At 37.2% G+C, this 23,480-nt stretch overlaps 1 protein-coding gene across 5 annotated transcripts; it reads left to right on the top strand.

Moving 5' to 3' along the window:
- Positions 1-183: 183 nt before the first annotated feature.
- On the top strand, positions 184-23,317 carry LOC111869758 (transmembrane protein 41B). Of its 5 annotated transcripts, none has more exons than XM_023861503.2 (7): positions 184-340; positions 3,005-3,079; positions 7,142-7,298; positions 9,934-10,062; positions 14,787-14,985; positions 16,101-16,239; positions 17,948-23,317. In XM_023861503.2, exons 2-7 carry the CDS (start codon positions 3,013-3,015, stop codon positions 18,115-18,117), a joined length of 861 nt encoding a protein of 286 aa, XP_023717271.1. In that variant the 5' UTR covers positions 184-340; positions 3,005-3,012; the 3' UTR covers positions 18,118-23,317. The 5 variants fall into 5 exon arrangements, with proteins under 5 accessions (XP_023717271.1, XP_023717272.1, XP_023717273.1 ...); XM_023861504.2 differs by having other exon boundaries at positions 2,676-3,079; XM_023861505.2 differs by having other exon boundaries at positions 184-455.
- The last annotated feature ends 163 nt before the right edge of the window (positions 23,318-23,480 follow it).

The raw sequence follows: 23,480 nt of genomic DNA, 5'->3' as shown, positions 1-23,480 counted from the left end.
ATAGTTATTGCGAAAGAGTCCTTCAGTGTTAAATCAACATGAACTAGTTTTGGTTCAATGCTTATATATCACATTTCTTACGAAATCATAAGATAATATAGGTTCTCCGCATTTTTTTTTTCGTTTCTCATCATGACAAAGTTCATCAGCTGTATGCAGATCTCATTATTTGTAGTTACATGAATAAACAATTTTCGCTCGTGTAAACAGTCATTTTCTTGTGAAGTTGAGTTTTAATTTAGTTGTAACCATGACTAGGATACTGTGCGTTTATTGTGAATTTTAAACATCAGAATTGAGTGATGAAGATTACGAGTAGTGGACACAGAGCACAGAGCTGGTTGGTGTAGCGGTGCAGTTCTATGCCTGTATTCGGGAGATGCCCCGTTCAAATCTCGGACAGGACATCTGCTATCCCCATTGAGGTTGTCCGTAATTTTTCTCAGTCCCTTCAGGTAAATACCTGGATAATACCTCTATTTTGACAAGACTGCTTCCTTCAGCATTCTTTTAATTAATCAGTCATTATACCATTTGGTGCTATGTAGCCTAGACACTGAGACTGTTGTAAAACAAATCAGAAAGATATCAGAAGGTTTATCCATTGTTGAGTCTTTTACCTCTGTAACGAAAGTATTCGTTCGCACGTTAGAAGCTTATAAATAAATCAAAGAACACGATGTTATGACCATTCATGCTTCTTCCTCACCACTTTCCGCAAATCGGTCAACTTAAGCACGTGGCCAGCACCTAAGAAACATTTCATATTTATACACTTGTCGGCAAAGTTAGTGCCAACTTTAGCGGATAGTGTCGCGTGCTCAGCGCAACGAATCCCCACGGCCGTTAATTTCGCTTTTCTAGAACTGATCCGCTATTTCCTTGAAATGGCTCCTCAATTATCCTCATGAGGCTGAGTGTGCCCCATTCCAGACCCACTACTTCTCAGAAAAATTTTGATAGCGCCGGGAATCGAACCCGTACCTCTAGATGTGTAGCTAGGAACTCTGACCATTAGACCACAGAGGCGGTCTATTTCATAGCAAAATACAGTTTGTCATTTTAACAGACCAAACCTTCAATTAGTTGCAGATTGAAATGTGTGTGCATGTGGATATGAAAATGTGAAATATTAAGAGTTCATTTCTTTACAAAATTGAAGGTATGAGAATACATTATTTATTCTTTTGTTAAGAAATCCTGTGTTCACGAGGATCATGTATGTGTGATCATGTAAAGAGCCATTTAGGAATGAACTCGACGTTTTCTAGTTCATTAAACTTCCGTCCAGTCTGGCAAGTGACTTCAGCTTTCACTGTAGTTTTTGTATTATTATACTTTCTTTATACGATACGCATAAAAAGGACGCCCATTGGGATGGTGGTATCAGTCTTTCACACCGCACGTTTCAAGTAAACTGCCGGGCGGTTTGCATAAAAGTTAACACCGAATAATTTCACGATAAACTGGATAGCTATTCAATTTTTAATCTACGGTAAATCGCACCTTTTTTAACTTTATATGACCTAATGCGTTTCTGCACGTACCTCCCTAAATATTTCTGAAAAAAAAAACAAAACAACATACATATAATATCGCTGTGAAGATAAAGACAGATAAATTTTATGCTCAATGCATTTAATTCGTACCTCTTACAGCTTTCGAGATAATTAAGAAAAGGAATGTTTACATTTACATTTTTATATTTTCGTATTGGACAATAAATCATGACCTCTAAAACACAAAACACTTGCATGTGTTATTGCTTGCAATCATGTAAAGAACGTGACAAATGAAGTCTTTATTGACTTTTAGTTAAAGTCTGACTTCTTTTGCTCCTTTCATGTCATACCCTAATACAATACAACTGTCCATTACGCAGTTAACTTATGTAGGGCCATGATCTTCCGCGCGCTAGGGGCAAAGAACGAGTGTGAAAAATCTGTGTATTCTGGTACGGGTTACACTTTCCCAATATTGTTATTCTTTCATAGGTTAAATAATATTTTTATTTTACACGATTATTAATTCTATGACTGCATAAAACCTCATTTTACAATAAAATTACAACCTCTAGATTCCTGCTTTTGAAGTACACAAGTATGTGAAGGGGTCAGCAACTCTTTCAATATTTATGAATGAGAACATAGTCCCTTTTGTCATGGATAAGTCTAATTGTAGTGCGTGTCTTTTCATTCTACTACGTCTTAATTTGGTAGTAATGTGCTTGATTTCTATTATGGTTTGTTTAACAGCGATGTCAGTAGTTCAGATTGTATAACGTCAAATGGTATTACTTTTTTATTACCCCAGCCCCACTTTGTCCACCACAAATCTCACTTGAGCAGACCCGGGATCGAACCCGGGCCGCCGCGGTGGGAAGCCAGCGACTAACCGCTTTAGCTATGGCGCGGTAAGGTAACTATAGAATACTGAACTGAAAAGTACGTGAAAGCGAGTGACCGTGGCCTAATTCGAGGTATTGGGGCATTTACCTGGAGGGACTGAAGAAAACCACATGAAGCCTCAGGATGGCTTGCAGCCTGACCGAGAGTTGAAACCGGGATCTCCCGAGTACGAAGCAGGAGTACTACCCAAATGACAGATGAGATAGATTTACTTAACTTGATGACTGTCATCGTATTATATGTTAGTTTGTTTCTGTGTTGTTACAGCCTACGTCCATATTTTGTTAAGATAATGTTTGGATTCTTATGAATGACGATTCGAAATAATAACAGGAGATAATTCACAGCCTGTCTGAAGATTCTGCTTTAATTTGGCCCTACTACTCTCCGGAGGGTTTGAGGAAAGCTACAGTAAACCCAATGACAGCAGAAATTCTGAAAGAAAAAGAAAACAGCGGGTTTACGGTTATCTCTTCCCGCAACTCTGTTATAATTAATTGTAGTTACGATTTGTAGGTTTTTAAATAAACCAATTAACAATCCGAACGGGGTCTTTAGAGACAAAACACGTTACAATCAGTATCATTTTACGACAGGTTACTGAATGCTGACTGGGACTTCAGCTGCAATGAAAATATACTCTGCCATGGACACTGTCATAGAAGTAGAAGGTTGGTACAAGATGTTTTTTTTCTGATATTTAAGAAACAACTGTATAAACCTAAAGGAAAAATTATGAACTCTCTGACTCTCATCATACAACAAAGATAGTTATGAAGCTATTTTTTTTTCGCGGTGTGGAAACACAATTTAGATACGTAAGTGTAAGTTTATTTTATTTCCTTGCGTGACTACGCAGTAACAGGTGTGTATTTCACTGTAGGTCACACAGTGCATAGTCCCTTTGTCCAAAACGTTTTTGTCAACACAAAATTCGCCTGTAATTGCTAAAGGGGAGGGATCTTTCTTTGGAAAAAAAAATGAAATCTTAACATTTGAACATTTAAATAAGAACACAAATTTTTTTGCTTTCCTAAATTACAGGTATGGGGGAGGGGTGTGTGTGCAAATATTCGGTCCTGTAGAGATTGGTCACTGTGAAGATCTATAATATATCTTTGTACAAAACCAAATAAGAAAAATCAGTCGATGAGTGTTCTAACGAATATGAATCTACTTCCTTTTGGGAATGTGGACAAAAATATTTTGTTGCTGATATGGTTGGAAATATAGAGATTATATCAAATATCGAAGCATAATCTCGGGTGGAAAATTAACGCGATTTTGAGAGCAAGGTTCTTGGAAAAGGCTGGTAAATGCATATGCTTTTAAAGGTATGTGTTATTCGTTTATGCATAGTCTTTCAGTGAAGTAGGTACGAATGACAACGCTGGTAAACGCCGCCGATTTAATTTTAGAGTTCCTTTTTTTAATTAAGCACTTTCCGTACCCGACAGTGATTTTTGTTGGAGCGAATTCCCAGACTTGGTATATGATAATTTTCTGTATTCCTATACATCTAGGACAAAGCTGCGGTTGCAATCCGTGACCACCAGAACTTAACAGCGCTATCAAATGACAAGTAATAGCACTTTTTAGTCTCAAAATTCTCGCCTCAGCGACCTACGAAATACAGCTAATCTGGAAAAATCCTAACAGGAAACAATATTCAGAAGCCTGAGGGTAAAAAGATACATCTCTAAAAAGGTTTTTTAATTGCTAGTGGGGTGAGACTAAGTCCCTTGTACTGCGGCCACTTCTGGCCTATTGTACCAGCCCCAGATGATAGGTGAGGGTGATTGCGGAGCAGTTGGTGGAATGAAAATTGGCAGGGGAAACCTAACTACTCGGAGAAAACCTTCCCCAGCGCCACTTTGTCCACCACAAATCCCACTTGACCAGACCCGGGATCGAACCCAGGCCGCCGCGGTGGAGAGCCAGCGACTAACCGCTTGAGCTATGGCGCGGCCCTTGTAAAAAGGTTAATATGAATCTCAAAATATGCGCCAACCAGACTAGCGTAGGCTTACCTAGAACCATCTTCATTGAAGACAAGGAGACTATCATCTCCTGCGAACCGCACCGTAATAGAGGTTATTTCAAGAGGCACGAAAAGCCATTCGCCATTCCGGAATGGTTCTACCACAAGGAAGCAACGTAATGGGCAATATGCAAACTCGAAATCACATGATTTGCGTGGCCGGCGTTTCCGCGGGAAAAACTCTCATGAACAGTGTCAACTACGGGCCTGGCTCGACTTCTCGACTTTACTCATTATGGGGCGACAAGTGCATGCGTTATGATCTAAGGGACTGTGACGAAAGAACATAATCGCTGAACATGAGAGTAGCGGACTGGTGTCAACAGTGATAGATTATTTGCTACTAAACGTCTAACCTTAAAATGCTCTGTATTCCCACCATGAATGTAAGCTTATTTGATAGTAACTGCCTGGAAGGGAACATGTTAAGGGTGGAAATATGAGTATGCAGACCACTATTATTTTTTTTATTGCTTGTGCGGTGGGTCTGAGTGCCTTGTACTGCGGGCACTTCTGGCCTATTGTACCAGCTCCGGATGATAGGTGAGGGTGATTGTGGAGCAATTGGTGGAATGAAGATTGACAGGGGAAACCGAAGTACTCGGAGAAAAAATGTAGACCACTAAATGTTACTGTCCTCTGTCTACATTCTTTCCTGAAAGTGTTTTCGATCTATTAATTATTTGCTATTGAAATACACATCAGAGCATCTAGTCAGACCCTCATGTAAACCATATCTCGCAAAATATTTCAAGGTAGGCTATGGCTAAAAAATGGCTGTTTTGCTAATGATAATTTTATCTACGTGTAACGGAGATTTTCCATGAACGAGATAAAATTTGCTACGTCTTGCCGACTTACATGAGTATTGAAATGTATTAAATACCTAATCTGTACTGAAAACAGTGCAACTTTCGGACTACCCCATTCGAACCCTTAATCCGAATTAGTAAGGTTTTGCTGTACATGTGCTGAACGTCTAAATTGTGAACGCCTCAGCACGACTTCTGTCGCGCAAGTTTATTGGTTTTCTCCCTAATCACTGCCATTTGATCGTACTGCCTTATAATTTCTGTTCATGTTGAAAACATTTGATGAATAGCACGAGTTGTCGTCGTGTTGTGTTGTTTTAGTGAAAGTAATGGGCTGTTGCAAAGTTAGATACTAAAATAAATTTTAATAATGTCTGCTGCCACAAATGAAGGTGAATTTAGCATCCAGTCACCAGAAATAACTTCAACAGTGCCTTCAACTATATACATGAGACATTCAAATTATTTTAATGTTCACCAACGAAGATCTCTACGCCTGTCATACGAACCTGTCCTGTGGAATCCTAACCAAGAAAATATTCATTCAAGACTCCCAAGCAACTACTTGCCCTCTTCATTAAACCCAATAAACAATGGTAACATAGTTACTTTCATAAATTGTTGTATGAATGATTACTGCTGTTTTACATTTGATTAGTAATGGTATATTTGAATTGAGCACATAAAGCTGATTGCACCGAGTAGTACACGTACTAAGAAGGCAATATATCCGGAATGTATTTATTTATTTCGTCTCTATAGATCATTATTACATGATATATGACAAGTCAGTTACTGTAAATCAGCTGATTACAATAAGAGAATAAAGTTACAATACTTAAAATTGTTTACACTAGATTACAGTAGATTACAATAGTTAAGATTTCATATAGTGTGAGGTGAAATCCATATTAGGTCCCCTCGGCATGTCAGTTTCCATATGTTTTATTGTACCTGTACTGGTGATAATGCTTATGGAGAATTTGATGGAATGAGGATTGGCAGGGGTAACCGACATACTCAGGGAAAACTTGCCCCAGTGCCACTTTGTCCATCACAAATCCCACTTGATTAGACTGCAGTGGTGGGAAGCCAGCGACTAACTGCTTAAGCTATGGCACAGCCTTTGAGATAATGCTGGTGAATTTGGTGATAGCACTGGTATAACGTTTCACTGTAGACTCTACACTGCAACATCTCACTACATCTGTCCTCCCTTCCTGGTGCAGCTTCTTGGCATCTGCAATCTCTCCAGAATAGCCCATTCAGGTACATCTCTGACTTCACGATGCGGTGGCCATAAATGTATATCTGCATTTGGTTTCCATTTAGGTATAGGTCTAATAGGAATCGTTTGAGGACCAGTAACAGCCTCAACTTACCGGATGTAATGGTGTCCTTTATTATGAAAATATATAATCAGCGTAAAACAGATTATGACTGTTCTTACTATAATATCTTTCATAATATTTGCTTAGATTGGGGTAGTATGTCCTTTCATTATCTAGTAATAATTAAGCATCAGCATTGTGTTGATTGTGCGATTTTGGAAATTGATTCCATGTTTATATTCTTTCCACATTTTATGAACTTCCCTACAAACCCTGTGTCTCATCACCCTCTGCATTCCATTGCACATGGTTCACAATATGCTGTATCATACCAGGTTAAATTCTGCACTATATGAGATTGTCATTATGTTGGCTGTAAAATATGAAAATGGCACTTCTAACATATAAACTACAGTTTGTGGAAGTACCTCATCTTTAGATTAAATTTACTGAATTTGAGATTCATGTAATTGTATTGTTTCTGTTGTATTGTTCAACCTACAAATTATGATAATTGGTATTAACCACTTATATTTCCTATATTTTCAGGGCTTAATAATGCGGTTAGAGTAGTTAGATCTCCACGGCAAGTGGGTGATCATGGTGGAGACAACACACGCAGAGCATTCATTGTAGTAGGTGCCATATTTGTCACCTCATTTATAGCCTTGTTTTACATCTACTTGAAGTTTCCAGAACTAGAATCGTAAGTTTAATGGGTTGATGAAGTAAGTGATGATGTAAGGTTGTGGTTTTCTGTGTTATGGCACTGTATTATTTTGTAGATTGTTACTAATTCAGAGAGGGACTGCTGCCTCTTATTATGGAGGGAGCAGGATCCTCCAAAACAGCACTGTGTCAAGCTCAGAGGACCAAAATCTTAATTTTCACAGCCATGAAGACCTGAAGTATCTCAAATTATAATTTTACTGTGACATCTATCCACATATATTAAAAAAAAAAGAACAAACCAGCATATTCTGGTTTTTATTCCATCATATTTTTTTATATTGTTTAAATAAAAAGCTTAGATTTGTTGCATTAATTTTACAGATTATTTACATGAAGGAGCAATTATTTCATTAAATTTTAATTAATTTTGTATACTATGAGTTTGTATGGGTTGGGGCTGGTTTCTGCATACACCTCACAAAAGTATTTTATCCACCACATTACCACAATGTTCTGTTTACTCATATATAACTGTGTGAAAACCCTCACTGAAGGGCCATCGCCAGTGCACTTCTACAAGACACTCTTTAATTCTGTGTTCCTTTTGCTGTGCATTTGAAAATAACAGTTACTGTCTGACAGCAATGCCCTAGTATTGAAGTGTTAGTGTTTAATTTGTGTAGCACTTAGACCACAGTATTAATTTTATTGAGTTTGTTTACTGACTGCGTACTGTATACTGTGCTTGAGAATTGAGTTGAGCATGAATTAATAATTTTATGTCAAAATAATGACAAATGCAGTGTCTGAAATTTGTTGCATAAAGTGGAAGTATGTACCAGATATCATCAAGACATGCAGGAATACGGAGGAAACGTTCCTTGAATTCCTAGTTTTGATATTAAGACGTTGATGCCAGGAACTGTAATGTTGTCACATGATAGTGTGACTGTAGACAGGGTTTGGATTGGTAATTTGATTTATAGAACTCAGTAATAATTCATAACTACAAGTAAGGCTTATGCTGTCACTGTTCTGCACACTTCAAAAATCACTGTAGGACACACTGGGTCTTCTCAGTTCATTACCTTCTTAACTAGCCATTGCTTGGTAGTGATTTCTAATGGCAGACATTCACCTTCCTGTGGGTTCCCAAACTATCCCTGGCCTCAGCTGTCAGTTTCTCACAGCAACAGCTCACAATACCTGAACCCCAACGGTTATCTCACTAACTGATTCATTCACCAACGAATTGCTTCACTTCCTTCAGCTCCTAACTTCTCCTGCTTATAACCTCTTGGCACAGACCACATAGTAAACACCTCTACTCTGTTCCAGTGCAAATTTTATCATGGAAACATGCTTGTTTGTGGATCCATTACTTGGAAACAGCTGTTGTATAGTTGCTTATTTTGAAGTTGTTGCCTGGCAATGGGTCTGTACACCACAATATTATGGTATACATAATGACTTCCCACTACCCAGAACTGTAATGAGGGAAAGTGAAGAACCTGCTTTGTATTTAGAGCATGTTACAGTTAATGGTCTTTGTACTGGTTACTTGCATCTGTATGGGGGGAAAAAAGTGAACTGTGTCAGAATGTAATCTTACAGTATGCATAACCACTTCCCACTACTCATAAATGTGGAATTACATTTTGACACAGTTTGCTTTTTATTTTATATACAGATGCAATAAACCAGTGGGGAAACCATTAACTATACCATGTTCTAAACACAATGGAAGTTCCTCCCCACCAGCAGACAGATGAATTACCAAAAGCTGTTCTTGTGGTTGCAGAGTAGCTGGGCTGTACGGTTTATGCATGCTTCATATATAAAGGCTTGAATGTATTAAATGCAGGTGAGCAGTTAACATCATGTAATACAGCATCAGAGCTGGCACAAGCCTAAGTGCTGCCACAGGGGATGAGAAATCCACTTGTTAGTAACAGATCATCTTTCTTAAAGCACTCTCACAGTAACATAGTCCAGACACTGTCTGCCATTGGTGCCACAATTCCTAAGACACTTTCATTTGTATTGTAGCATAACAAGTTAAGATTACTGCAAATTCAAGGTCGTGATATGAGCAAAAGTATAGCAGAAATGAAACTTTATTGTCCCATAGCATCCCACTGCAGTACCATAAATTTCTCAAAAACTGTAAGTGTTAAAAATATAAAATGATAAGAACAGTTAACTGTCACTAATCCAGATTAGGGGAGAGGTCATCCAGATTAATGAAGAAAAAGATGGCCTTAAACCCCCCTCACCACCCAAAAAAGAATCTTACAAATAAATGTCACTGTAGGAATTTCTTCTGCTGTTAGAAACTGAAATCCAGGGTCTCCTTCATTCAATTCTAGCCAATCTTGGATATTTTCTTGTGTGATTTCAGTCTCTCCAGCTGCCCTCAACACATCTGAAAGTCCTCTCATTCTAATCTCTCTTGCTCCTAAATCCCACATGTCTTTTAAAGTATGTACCCAACTGTGAACAGAATTTTACATTTTTGATATACTAATCTAAATTATCCAACATCTGAATTAACTGTAATGGGATTAGCAGATGTTTACTGTGTGTTAGGAAGGTGAGTTCATCTATCAGTAGTCATTTCTAGAGAGGTGCTTTCCTGTATAAAATCACTCATTTCTTCTTGATTGTAGAGAGGAGATGCAACACATGAAGATTCCTTGGGACATTGAAGATGCCAAACAATTAGGCAGGGTCCTGGACCGCTACAAAGACAAATACTTCTTTGAAGTTATGTTGACTCTTATTGTGACATACATATTGTATCCTTTTTCATGTTCGTTGATTCACACTCTTTACACATGGAACCTCAGTAAACCAAACCCATGTTGCTCTGAACTCTCAGTAATCTGAACTTACTTATGGTACCACAAAAAATATTGGCACCTCCAAAAAGTACAAATTGAATGTAATTATATTACTTGCTTGCAGCAAAAATGAATGCTTGTGAAATGTGATATTATGTATTGACGGATCTGCCTCTCTAGGTGTTGAAATATGTAACCTCGTACAACTTTCCCTGAACCCTGCGTGTATTGATATGTCTGAGGGTTCTAGTCGTCTATGTATAAAATGCACAGAAACATCTTTTGAATACATAATTTTCATAAAATGATTAAAATTTTTTAGTTGAATTTCAGTAATTCAAACAGTTTGATTGTTCAAGCACATCATTGCTGTAATTAAATCAGATTATCAAGGTTGGTTGGTTGGTTGGTTTCTTTCCAATGGCTGCATTTGGGATCCTTTAACCCATTTTGCGTCTTGCTTCCAAGTAGAGAGCACTCAAGTTCTTGCTTTGTTGCATCTTTTTGGAAGCTTTGCCAGGTTTGTTGCTCATTTTGCACTTAAAGAATGTCACGGATGCGAGCAACTTTGTCCCCCCAGATTATCAAGGTCGCACTGTGTATTACTTGTGTATGGTATACCAAAGACAAGTGAAGTAAGACCATTATTTTTTGCAGCTAATATATTATATTGCGGGGTTCTATGGGGGGCCACATAGGTCCATGCACACGTCCCTTATCAGGACACCAGTTCTATCCTCGCCCAGCACTCATCACTCCTAACCCTTCACCCTGCTGTCCAGACTTCCCTCTGCTACATGTGCTGCTTTATCCTCCGCCACATGCCCAGAACACACACATATGGNCACTTAAAGAATGTCACGGATGCGAGCAACTTTGTCCCCCCAGATTATCAAGGTCGCACTGTGTATTACTTGTGTATGGTATACCAAAGACAAGTGAAGTAAGACCATTATTTTTTGCAGCTAATATATTATATTGCGGGGTTCTATGGGGGGCCACATAGGTCCATGCACACGTCCCTTATCAGGACACCAGTTCTGTCCTCGCCCGGCACTCATCACTCCTCATCCTTCACCCTGCTGTCCAGACTTCCCTCTGCTACATCTGCTGCTTTATCCTCCACCACATGCCCAGTACACACAGATATGACTTCTTTCCCACACTCCTCAGTTCTCTGTCCATCACACCCTTACCACTTCTCCCCTGTTTATCGGAACAAAATATGTTTCAAACAGATGCAGAGAAAAATGAAAGACACATTGTCTTATGATTCGGAGATAATTAAAATACCGTGAATATACAAGAATTGTTATACTATGAATAACCTTTTTAGCTTGTTGTTGCCCTACTCACTAAATATAACAAACTCCAATTTTTACCCTGTCTAGTGCCCTTCAGAAGGTTGTATACAGTTTTAATTAGTACAAAAGCTATCCCTGTGACAGGCCATGAAGGCCCATACGACTGTGAAACATTGATGGCGGTAAGGTTGTCAGCCTTATGTGCCGGCCACCCTTTACCCCTGAGGAAGATTCCTAGTACTCATTTCTGTTAGAGGCTGAGTCGACCCCAAGACCATAGTATGGCTGGAAGGATTGGGTAAATTGAAGAAAAAAAATCCACCTCATCAGGGCTCGAACCCATGACCTTCTGGCTTGTAGCGTAGTGCTTCAACCAACTACGCTGCCGCATGCCCCTATGGTTAGTATGTATTACTATGAACAACTGGTGCTGTTCTCATAAAGCATAAACAAACAGTTGCTTAGAACCAAATAATAACAGGAGGCTTTAATTAACTACATTAAGGAAAAAACTTTTGAGAAATATATTGTCATGTGATTTAGTGAATATAGATGGACTTTGGATTGATAGCTTAATGTATTGGACTCTTTGATGCAGTGCGTGACTACACACTAGTATCCACATCTTCACTGCTATTGCTTGGTAGCAGCTTTCAACAGTAGATGTTTCTGAACTGTCCCCGTGCCTCAGCTACCAGCTTCTAACAGCAACAACTCACAACAACCGAACCGCAGCAGTCCTCTATCTAACTGACCAACTCACCAACCCCCTCTTCCCTCCACTTTATTTCCTAACTTGTTCTGTTTATAACATCTCAGCCTGGACTGTGTAGAAAAGTTTGCTACTCTCTTGTAGTGCAGTTGTTGTTTGCGTCTGTTGCGGTGCGCACCGGTTGTTGTTTGCAGAGCCTTTACATAGCAACAGCTGTTGTATGGTTGCTTATTTCGTGGTTGTTGCGTAGCAATGGGTATACATGCCACAATAAATTACATACATATGAAACTCTTTGAACCTACAGTCATATAAATGAAACCTTCAGTTAGTGTTCATTTCTATAATGAGCAAATCTGCCTCCTCTGTTTGGTGATGAGAATATACAGGCATGTTTCAGTTCATTATTATACAGGTATATTGGTAATATTTCTAATTGTACCTGGTAATTAATTTGGGCGACCAGCATTATTCTGCTTTACATAGCAACACTTTTTCCATGCCTTTCTTTCTCAGAAGTGGTACCTCTTCACCTTCCTAGATGGCCAGAAACTAGGAAAGCTGTAACAGGAGGAGAAGGTATATACTGTAAACTCTTTTTCTTTATGGAAGATGCTGATAGCCATCATAGCTTTTATGTATGTAATTTATTACACGCTGACATTGACATTACATAACTAACTCACTCACTCAGTGGAGCTGAGTCCTTACTGACAAGCCACCAGTCACTCATCTTGTTAAGAATTTCCCAGCATTTTATGGAACCCAAATGTTTATTACCATGTTCACGAGTACCCTCCACTGGTCCCTATCTGAGCCAAATGAATCTAGTCCATACCACTCCAGACTGTTTCTCTAAGATTCATCTTAATAGTATCCTCCAACCTACATCTGTATCTATTTATTTATTTATTTACTTCATATCATGGATCATTATTCATGATATAGGACAAGTCAAATACTTTACAATACAACAAATAAGAACAATAATAATGTAATCAATAATATAATGGTATAATAATATACAAAAATAATAATAAAATGATTCTAATAATAAAACTGATATAATCCTTTAACACATGACACCACTGTATGCCTCTAGACCTGATCCTTCTCTCCCGGCACAAAATACCCTGGTATCCTCGATCTCGTTCCTGTAAGAAAAGAATACAGAATAGGGCAGTAGGCATTCCTAGAACATGTACTAATATTAAAATTTACAAGTTAATTATTCTTGAAATATGTGTTTACAAGTGATTAGAACTAGGATTTGTCCCCAAACAAGAGAAACTCGTCTATACTATAGAAACAATGATCAGGTAGGAATGTTTTCAAAGTCTTTTTAAACTCGTATAGTACTGGTATCTCTTTGCTATATTGTGGCAACTGATTTAAAATACAGAGTCCAATATTATTGAAATTGTTTTTGTATAGACTCGTATTACATGGCACTATGACCAAGTCCTCTTTTCTCCCTGTATTGTGCGAGTGCATTCCTGAATTGGTTATGGAAACATTCAAATTGGTTTTTATGTAAACTAGAATTTCATATATATACAGACATGGTAAAGGTAATATATTAACGATTTCAAATATTGTTTACAACTAATAGTTTTCGGGATTTGTATCATAGCTCTAATAGCTCTCCTTTGAAACCTAAAGATCAATTTTTGCATTTCCTGAATTTCCCCAAAATATCAATCCATATAATAACAAGGATTGAAAATAGCATAATATAAGGTGCGAACAGTCTCTAACCCTGATACTCTTTTTGACTACTCGTAAGGCAAAACATATTTTACTAGTTATCTTTTTCATTCTAACTTTCCCACCAGAACGCTATATGCATTCCTCTTCTCCCTCAAATGTGTCACATTAATATTAGTTATCATAGGTGTGAAATGCATCCTCTCATTTTTCTCATTCAATGCTACATAAATTGAATAGTTGTCGTGGTGCCATTAAGTAAACTAGCACTCCTTTTTATATAATATGAAGTGTATTGGATGTTTGTGTCTAAATTCTAATGTCCCTATTCATAATGTGTGTATGTATTAACAGTCTTCAAGTGTATACAATCCCATCTACCACTTCTACACTACATGTTTCGGCAGTATGCTGCCATCTTCAGGTGTATCGATCCATCAACCATTTCACTGTTTGCCTATATATGTCCATTTACAGATGTGTCAATGTACACATCCAGTGATACAACGCACACAGCAACAAGAGTAGAACACACCATAAGACACAATATACACACAACATTAGAACATAAGAAGAACGACCCCCATGTGGATGATCAATAATACACACGAATTTAAAAATATGACATATGAGATAATAGCTTTTAACAAGTTTTAAGTACATAAACTTTATTATTATATAAGGACATATACAAATTTAATATTATTTGTAGGACATATAAAGGCAAGCAGTGAAATGGTTGACGGATTGATATACCTGAAGATAGCAGCATACTGCCGAAACATGTAGTGTAGACGTCGTAGATGGGATTGTATGCACTTGAAGACTGTTAATATATACACATTATGAATATGAATCAGTGCAACAGGACACTAAAATACAACATTTCTAATGTTCCTGTCCCTCTCCCTGTCACACAGGATTGTTGCTGTAAGCCCCTTAACTGTGATGTTCAGTTTGCAGACATTTGCCATTCCTGGCTCAATAACTCTGTCGATCCTGTCTGGCTTTCTCTTCCCATTTCCACTAGCACTTATGTTAGTGTGCTTCTGCTCTGCAACAGGAGCCTCATTGTGTTATGTGTTGTCCTACTTTCTTGGGCGACATCTTGTATACAGATATTTTCCTGAGAAAGCTTCACAGTGGGCTCTTACGGTAAGTAAACTAATAAATATAATGTTTGATTTGAGGTTCTCACAGTGGTGACTATGAAGAACATTATCGTCCAGGTTATGTAATGCATTGTAATTTGATAGTCATTCTTCCAAAATATCATTGGACTTCTACTACACCACACTGTATTACATCAAAAAAATAATACTGTCAACAGAAATAATACCAGTTACTTATGTAATTAAATGTAAAAGTAGTTGTGAGAAATCGTGACAATTTTGTATTGCTTACATTGAATGTAATTTATCGACTCATATTTATTTTTAAATATAATTTGAAAGTAATGTTACTTTCATGTTTGAACTAAAAATGTTATAGAACAGCATTTTTAGTGGCAAAATTCAAGGTCATGTCTCACAAAATAAGTTACTTTCAAATTTGGTGTATGGTGATATTGGTATTTTTGTTTAAAGAGCAATACACATAGGAGTGACCAAACCCAGTTTCTTGTTGGTACTGATGTCCTCCAAGACCTATTCATTTTCTCGCTTTTTGTTTATAATCTGCCACTTCTCCAATTTCACTTGCTTCAAAATTGAAAATGGAGGTAGTGTGTGCCTCTGAAAAAATTGATACCCACCCGACAGGCTAGATGGTGCTGTACCCCAGAAGACCATAATATGAATTTAGTTTAGAAAGTCTTTTCACTTTTGAGTTTGTTTTTTTGATAGTTTTATGCTGGCAGGATTATATGAGTGATGGGTAAAGATATGACTTACTTCAAGTTATTATGCTGACATTTTCTTCAGATAGTAAAACAATGAGAAACATCAGTTGGAATAACCAGAAATCAGCCAGGATTGTAATTGGGTACCTCCTGGATATGAGACAGCTTTGGTAACAGTTGAGCTAATTTATTATTTCCCTCTGAAATCATTTCCTAAGTTGTTTCATGGAATGTCTTTAGAAGTATTCTGTTCCATTTATTTAGTGTTTAAGAAAACATATTATTTACTAAAAGTGCAGTGTTTATAAATTTCTTTCAGAATTATTGATAACAGTTCTAGACCATGAGGTACATAACTGGCTGGTGGATTGCTGTCTGGGAAATGCTACCCTAAGAAAAATATATTTCATTTGTATTATCTTATATATAGGTGAAAAAACATCGAAGTAACTTGATCAGTTACTTGCTATTTCTGCGTATGACGCCTTTCTTACCAAACTGGTTCATCAACATTACATCACCCATAATTGGTGTACCACTCTTTCCATTCTGGATTGGCACATTCATCGGTAAGTTGATATATGCATAAAGCAAACTGCACATGCATTAAACATTTTACTGACCACAGGCATTATTTAGTCATATTTAACACAATCTTTAATTCTCTGTAAAGAAAACAGTGATGTATGAGTGGTCAGCTTATAGGTTATAATTCAGTTCCATATATGAGATTGAATACAGTTCTTATGTTTTTCAGACATTATTATATTTATGATTTATTAATTTTCACTGCCCTTCCTCCAAAAACAAGATGTAGCTTCAAGCATCATGTATTCATGATATGTAGGCTTATGATTGTTTCTTTGATATACAAAGAGTGGATAACAGTTACCTGACCCAGAATTATTGGACTTTATGGCTATGTCCATCACCTGGTATTCTAGAAGACTAGAGAACACAACATTTCGGAAACTGGGTCTGCTTCTGTCCTCGGGTGAGGGGGAACACCCACTCTGTTGGGTTGCTTAGAAAGAGCTAACCTCAGTCACTGGACAGCCTATGTTAGTATAACTACAGCTATGTAAATACCTGAGATCAGCCTTTGTCAGTGTGAGATGACAAGAAAAATGTACAATAAAAATTTAGATAAAGCATGCACAGATCTGAAACGAAGATAGAAAAGGAGGTTACAATTTGTATATGCAACAAACCAAGTAGATGAAAACCAGTGCATAGGATTAATTGGATAATGTTGTGAAACCATTTTTTGCTTACCTCTAATGCCATCTGTGAAATAAAAAGTGTATACTTGGACTAAAATGCTATAGAAACCCATGAAGAATCTGTCAGACCATACTGATCTTCTCTGTGAATTGCTGATCTCACTACTAATGAGGGGAACACAGGTGGGAAATTGTCCAGCCCGGGTTGTTTAAGTATGTCGCATGGGCCAATTCTTTGTATTTTGTATACCTGCTGTTACTTTCAATTTCCAAAATCCTATCTTCATCCCAGCCTACCTGTGACCGTCTTCATGGTCGTATTCGGCTAATTTTGATTTTTCTAGAAGACCCTCTTTGAGATGATGCCAATTTTCACAGACTCACATGGCTAGAGGTCTGACTATTTCACTAATGTAGTTTCTGCCACATTCACCGGGAATGCTGTAGACTTACTGTGCTGTTTGGCACTAGTGGTAGGCAAAACAGGTTTCACAACATTCTCAAATTAATCCTGTGCATTGTTTTCATGGACTTGGTTTGTTGCATAAAAAATTGTCACCCCCTTTTATATCTTAGTTTCGGGTCTGTGCATGTATTATCACAATTTTTATTGAACATTTTTCTTGTCATCTCCCATTGACAAAGCCTGGTTTTGGGTATTTATATAGCTGTAGTTATACTGACATAGATTGCCCAGTGATTGAGGTTAGCTCTTTCTATGGGACCCAACAGAGTAGGTTTCTCCCACTCACCTGAGGATAGAAACAGATCCAGTTTCTGAAATGCTGTGTTCTCAAGTTGTTTAGAATACTAGATGATGGACAAAGTCCAAGAACCCAATAATTGTGAGTGTGATACACCATCATCAGAACCCTTTAGAATCAACAGTTTTCTGGTACAACAGCTTCGAAAAGTGGCCATTTTCATAATTCTCATGAATGTAGACCTAAATGATGAATGTGTAGTCACAGTGTTAATAAACGTGCCTTGAAAAATTGAGAATGTGGAAATGAATATTTAACGTGTTTAATGTTTGACTTTCCATACTGCATAGGTGTAGCACCACCATCATTTGTCGCAATTCAGGCTGGCCAAACATTATATAAATTGTCAGCTTCAAGTGATGCCTGGTCTTGGACATCAGTTATTCTTCTTGGATTCTTCGCTGCACTTTCATTGGTTCCAGTGTTGATAAAGAAACGGATAAAAGAAGCAATTGAGTAGCCTGCAATTGAATAGTCTTAGTGTCTATTTATAATATTAATAATAATAATTATAATCTGGGGGGAAAATGTTACAGATATTTCTGGCCTGCAAGGAGATTTAATGTGTTTTTTGTAAAGCATATTGCACCCGAGTGCATTTTTTTTAACATTCCTCCACTTATGAATGTTAGTAGAACAATCTGTCCTAGATTGTACTCTCCAGAAGTACCATTTCAAAATTAGAAAATCCAACAACTCAGCTTTTCCATCCATAAAAAAATGACATTGCTATACATCACATCTTGGTTCTTGCTTGTTAAGATAAGAAGAAATATGGTAAAATATGAAGGATTTTCAAATAGAACCTCTACAGGGATTGTTCTTGGTGAAGGAATAGAGACCACTAAAATATTCCCTGTGGTTACTGTGGCAAAGATACCACTGATGCGTGAGCTGATGGATCTTCTCTGCAAAGAACCACTTCCCGACCATAGTGCAACCCAGTACATGAACAGGTTTCATTTGAACAACTTTCAAAACAAAAAAAAAAAAAAATGGGTTAACTTACCTGCAGTTAGCTGTAAACAAAGTGCCTTATCAAAGATATTAGCCTTCTTGGTGTGGTGCACACCTGCAGATTTTGTGTGTCAAGCGTAAACAGTCTTTAGTAACGATTACACATTGCAACGATTTGCAGCACAAGGCCAATATAAGATGTGTGTCTAACATGCACAGTATTATATGTCTTAATGTAAAAATTACTGTGATATATATTGTGAGTTAAAGTAATGATACGGTTTCTTTCATGCACATTGTGGCAGATGGGAACCTCAGAGAGAGATCTTAAACAACCCATTTCATGGGTATATTTCGGTTCTAATGTTACATATTTAATATTATCTTAAATGTTAATGTTATGTGTATGATTAAAATAAGGTGTCATAACAGTTATTCTGTCTCCGAGACTGAAGGCTAGAAGTGACACTTTAGAATAATGGTCTTCCTTTTGAAGAACTCCAGAATTAGAAACTCATATAACAGAGATTGCATCATGTAGTCTTTGTTAATGTGAAGCCCAGTCATTTGCCGTTCCCTGTAACCATATTCGATTTGAATACCACTAAAACAACTGGAGCTGTTACAGGTGAGGTATATGTCCATTTTAATTACTTGCAGTAACCATGCTTAGATGAAATATTGTTTAGCAGCTATCAATTTAAAGAACAAATCTAATCTTCCAGGAAATCCTCATCGTTGCAGAATGCAAGGAACCAAAAATTATGGATTTCAGATTATCTGATTTGTACCTCTTATTGCATCTGCTTATTGTTTTAGTTCGTGCCCAAGGTGTTTGCTGTGTGTAGGTATTCTAATATAAACTGAGAGTGAAATATGACAAGTTTATGTGTTGTAGCAACTTGCTTTGAAGTTTCATTTACATCAGATATTTCTACTCTGCATAAAGTTCCTTTTTGTGAGACTGTAATTCTGTAGTGCCCAAATTGCACTACTCTCAGCACTAATGATGATGACTTTGAATCATTACACATTTACCAGATTTGTAATGGTCCAGGATATAAAGAGTGCAGATGAGTATCTCAGATATATAGAATCTTACACTGTGAATTATCCAAGATTTAAGTAATTATGTGATACTGTAAGGTGAGGTGGTAACTTCACATTCTAGCTAATCTGTTGAGTGAATATAAATGATTGACTGAATTCTGGATTGTTATACAAATAAGACTTGAGCTTAACATGGAAAAACTATTAGACTAATGCATATTATGGAGTTCCTTGAGAGGAAGAGCCCCATGTATATTTATTTTTGACTAAGATCTATTTTCTTCTGTTGTTTGAACTTTAAATTTTATGTGTTGTGTGTTTTTATTTGCATGCTCTGTATGTAGATATAAATACTTTATTGTTTGCTGAATCATCCTAGAAACTAGCTCAGATATGAATCTGGGAAATAAGTATGAGAAGCATAATATGGACAGATCACTCTCTTTTTTTGTGATATTCATGCTGCTGTTCTGCTAGCCTGTACCTACAAATATTACATCATTAATCCCTTGTAGCCCAATACTGAGTAATTTGTAACAGTAGAGCCCCATAATGCACAATGTCAAGACATGTTAATTTTCCACTCCAAATTGAAATTTACAATATAGGTAAGAATGTCTTGCATAGAGAGCAGAACCACAAAGCATGGGTGCTTTTAGAAACTCTGAAAAAAATGTGTTTACCATAAAATAATGAGAATTCCAATAACCCTGCATCATCTGTTTACAAGCTTTGGGAACCATGGCTGTGCTGAGAAAAGGGGTTAATGTGAAAGAGTTCTAAACTTTGTGTCAACATTTTCTGTTTACTCTTATTTACAACTATATATTCAATTTGCTAATAGGAAAAACGTTAAATAAGTCAGATTTATTCTTCAGCGTTTCATGTTAACTATTCTTCAGAGTGTTTTATTCTTTACTGAATCATTAGATTCTTAATTTATTTTTCTTTTAGCATGTTTCTAATTAAATAGTTGACATTTTTTGTCTCACTCTTACATGTAAAATTATTTTATAACTATCATATTACATTTATGTACATAATTTTCCTACCCTTTTCCTCCCAAATAATGTGAACTGTGTCTGGTATCATTGCATCCTGTACAAGTCAACTTTTGGAATTGTTGCACTCCTTTATCATTAAACCACAGTTTTTATCACTTCTTTCAGGCAAATTCGAGGATAGTACCTTAATTTAGGTCATAATCACTTCCTTCCACATCTTTTCTAATTGTTCACTAATCATCTGATCATTTGACACTATATAATTTAGATTATTGAAAGCATTTCCAAATAAACTAAGAATAAATAAGGAAACAAATAAATTAGTCATTAAATCTCTCATCTGTAATGTCTGTAAGACAGCTTGGAACTTTAAAATGCCCTTTATTTATTTATTTTGTGTTGTTTTGATACAAAGTTGGTAATATATTTTCAGCAGTAACAATTGAGCAGTTATTGACTGATGTGGAATAATATGCTGAAGGTTATGAAATATGCCTTTGTTTATTACCTCTGTGTGGTCAAAGAAAGTGGTTGGGTAAAAGCATAATCAGTTTTCCTTGTTTCTTATTAACATAAAATCACCTGACAAGTGGAATTTCTGTGTGGTGGCTAATGTGCCATTTCATATCCCTGTATGCTATAGGCAGCAGCAGTGTGACAACAGAAAGGATTTTTAAGTGCTCAGGGCTTTTATGCAAACTGTATGTGGGCAGAGGTAGTTGAGTATGTGTTTAATGTCATGTATGCTGATGAAAATATATAATAAAATTTCATTCTTACTGTAGTAAAGCACGTGTGTGATATAACACTCAAATTGACAGTGAGTACAACTATACTCTGGTCACGGAAAAGAAAGAACACAAGTTGTGGAAGTTTAAGTTGGCCACCTCCTTCCCCGTGGCACCTATATTACATACCCTTCCTTGTCAAAATCAGTAACAAGCAGTGCAAAGAGAGGGAGTGTCCACTGTTGGGAATGATTGACAGCACTCAGAGGGGGTTAGCTACTTGGCACAACAGTGGGGATTGTAACTAGAGGGGGTTAATAAGATCTAAAAGTTTGTGACAATGGTACATTAGTACAAATATTATGTTTCTGGACATTATCCATCATCCTGTTTATTTTTCAAAATAACTGCTAGCCACACCAGTGAATGACAGCACTCTCAGGGTGTTTGCTGTTGGGCACACTGTTTGGGACTGGAACTCAGGTGGGGTTAGCTGCCAGGCACAGCACTGGGGGCTGTAACTCAGAGGGGCTGGCCGATAGGCACACCAGTTATGCATTGGAAGTGGCAATGTATGTTGGCCCCGACGTATCATTCAGTAACTTGTAGGACTGGAAAGGAATATGAGAAAAATCAGGGGATGTTACTAGTATGGAAGCTTATATAACAAATGATGGGACTTCCCACTGAATTCTCAGTGGGTGTTACACTAGTATTAATAAATGTATGTTTATATTATCTCTTGTGATCTTTGCCACAGATAGCTTGGCTAGTTTGTGCATTGTGTTGAAAATAATCCATGGTGTTGAAATGTTACTGTTTAAGGGTGATGGGATACGGTTCAGTTTAAAGTTGGGTAATTAAAAATTCACCAACAATTGTAAGTTGCTTCCTACAAATGTAGTCTCATTATATTACACCTTGTACTGTATTGATTCTGATGTTTATTTTCAAATGTATAATTTTAGGATACTGACAGATCTACCAAATATTTCTCACACAAACTCATTTCGTACATCGGAAATGTTTGGTTCTGACATTCTTTTCTTTGCATTGGATCTTAGATACCACTTGGGAATGTGAAACAGAACTAGACTGAAATAGTGTAGTGGCATTCTTCTGCAGACAGTGTGACAAATTTCTGTGGTCAGTAACTGAAATTAATTTATTGGAAGGACCGAATGCTTACAAACTTCTCAGGAAAAACCCTGTTCCAGCGAGTGACTTTGTTGGTTAATTACCGATAATAAGTGGAAATGGCTCAGAAGTAAGAGGAGATTGGAGAAATTTATGTGGCAAGGGGTTTCATAATCTGTAATCTTAGCCATATATTACTGGGGTGATGATATGGACAAGGAACATGGCATAAATGAGAGCTGTAAGAAATCCTAGAGAGGAACCTAGGCATAGATGGTAAAATAATAATACGACACATTTGAAAGAAATAATGAGTGATAATGTGGACTGGATCCATCTGGTTCAGGGTTGAGTCCAATGGTGGATTGTTGTAAACATGATAACGAATCTCCATGTTCCTTACAGGATGGAGGAACTGGGCTAACTAATTGAGCTCCACCAGAACTCTGCTGACCAAGCAGGCTGGTTTAGCAGTAATGCTCTAGACTTATATTTGGGATGGCCTCAGTTCGAATCTTGGCCAGGACACAGCTATCTTGACTGATGATTTTCGTAGTTATCCTCGGGCCTCCCAAGCAGATGCTAGGATATTACCTCGATTAGGCCAAAACTGCTTCCTTCCATTGCCTTTCCAGTTTATTACTCATGAATTATCCAAACATTTGACACTATATAGTCTAAGATATTGATGTAATCATAAAGTAACCATTAGCTCCATGGAGCTGATTAAATGGAAATAAAGTAAAAAGTAAGGCTATCCTTGTACCAGGCCATGAAGGCCCATAGGGTTGTGAGATATTGAGGGTCCCACATTATCTAGACAATCGGCTCAAAGATGGCGGTAAGGTTGTCAGCCTTACGTGCCGGCCGCACTTTACTCCCCAGGAAAATTATTTAATTAATTCCTGGTACTCGTTTCTGTTAGAGGCTGAGTCGACCCCAGGGTC

Source organism: Cryptotermes secundus, unplaced genomic scaffold (assembly GCF_002891405.2).
Source record: "Cryptotermes secundus unplaced genomic scaffold, Csec_1.0 scaffold93, whole genome shotgun sequence".
NCBI lineage: Eukaryota > Metazoa > Arthropoda > Insecta > Blattodea > Kalotermitidae > Cryptotermes > Cryptotermes secundus.
This window is presented reverse-complemented; position numbering and strand designations above follow the sequence as displayed.

Coding starts and splice junctions, on each gene's coding strand:
- LOC111869758 (XM_023861500.2), top strand. CDS start 5,710: ATGAGACATTCAAATTATTTTAATGTTCACCAACGAAGATCTCTACGC. Junction 14,986..16,100: donor CTTCACAGTGGGCTCTTACG/GTAAGTAAACTA, acceptor TCTTATATATAG/GTGAAAAAACATCGAAGTAA. Junction 16,240..17,947: donor CTGGATTGGCACATTCATCG/GTAAGTTGATAT, acceptor CATACTGCATAG/GTGTAGCACCACCATCATTT.